The 1,364-nt window shown below is 52.3% G+C and overlaps 1 protein-coding gene across 1 annotated transcript in view; it reads right to left on the bottom strand.

Annotated features, from left to right (window-relative positions):
* ITIH5 (inter-alpha-trypsin inhibitor heavy chain family member 5) overlaps positions 1-1,364 on the bottom strand; it is a 78,155-nt gene that overhangs the window by 19,439 nt on the left and 57,352 nt on the right. Inside the window, exon 8 of the mRNA XM_015425098.1 lies at positions 168-339. Coding sequence (XP_015280584.1) covers positions 168-339 — 172 coding nt within the window. The remainder of the gene's footprint in view (positions 1-167; positions 340-1,364) is intronic.

Raw genomic sequence — 1,364 nt, 5'->3', positions numbered from 1 at the left:
CACGGTACACCATTACCCAGCCCCCCCCCCCAAATGCAGTTCTAAGGGAAAGCCACACCTGTTGGACTTCATGCACCCGTCCAGGGTGTCGTACTTCCATCCTGGAAAAGACGGCCACTGTGTCGAAACAGGCAGACCCTACCCATCTCGTTCGGACCCAAGATTACCTCCCGTGGGTGACATGTTGTGGATGTAGATCTTCGCATCTCTGATATTCTCGGGGGTCACGGGGACCAGGCGGTCTTGTTGCCAGACCTTGATTCGATTGGAGAAGCCGATGATGTTGAAGTGGTCCTCGGGCCTGAGATCTTGGAGGATGGTGAAGAGGGCATCCTTTGTCTGAAATGAAACAAAGAACTGCCTGGCTGAAGACGTTCATTTCACACGATGGGATAGTCAACTCTCGGCAGATCCATTGCTGGATGACGGCAGGCAGGGCTCTAAGCCCAGCAGGAACTCATTAGCATAATAGGCCACACCCAACAGCAGGAACTCATTAGCATATTGGGCCACACCCCTGACAGCACAGCTCATTAGCACATTAGGCCACACCCCCATGTTAACAAACAGAAGTGGGGTCACCCAGCCACACCCACCTTTTGCTTGTTATTCTGTTTACCTTGTATGTTGTCAAAACCCAGGGCCTTTTTTTGGAGCAGGGACTCCTTTGCATGTTAGGCCACACACCCCTAATGTAGCCAATCCGAATGAGTTCCTGCGTTGGGTGTGGCCTATTGTGCTAATGAGTTCCTGCTGGGCGTGGCCAACTCGGGAGCCAGCCGGAACTCCGTTCCTGTGCGTTCCTGCCCAAAAATAGCCCTGACGGCAGGACCGAGAGACGACTTGCAGGTGTGAGTGTTGATGGTTACTATCGATCCAATTTCTAAATCGCCTGTTCCCTACGATGTAAGGCTCTGGGCGATGTACAACCATTTAAAAACAAGTTAAAGACAAAGACCAGAGAAAGGACGACTACATTATTGGGATGTTTTGCTGCATCCACCTCAAAAAAGGGGGGGGGGGAATGCTGTTAGGTGGCCTCCACACCTGAGAGGAGAGAATGGAGAGTATAAGTTTACTTCCCACGATTAGAAAAGACAAGAGTCCCTGCCCGCGATACTCGCGAGGGGGGGGATTTCATATCCCCACACACACACGATCTCTCCAGGCTCCGTTGCAGCGGCCAGACCCACTGAACCCCACCCCTGAGTGGCTTATCTAGAGTTGCTCCAGACAGCCTCGCCAAGGCTTCCTCCCCCCCTTCTCTTGGCTCCATGGCTCCCCCAGCAGAAGAAGAAGAAGAAGAAGAAGAAGAAGAAGAAGAAGAAGAAGAAGAAGAAGAAGAAGAAGAGGAGGAGGAGGAG

Source organism: Gekko japonicus, unplaced genomic scaffold (assembly GCF_001447785.1).
Source record: "Gekko japonicus isolate JY-2015 unplaced genomic scaffold, Gekko_japonicus_V1.1 scaffold3155, whole genome shotgun sequence".
NCBI lineage: Eukaryota > Metazoa > Chordata > Lepidosauria > Squamata > Gekkonidae > Gekko > Gekko japonicus.
Note: the sequence above shows the minus strand (reverse complement) of the source record. Positions and strands in the feature narration are given on the sequence as shown.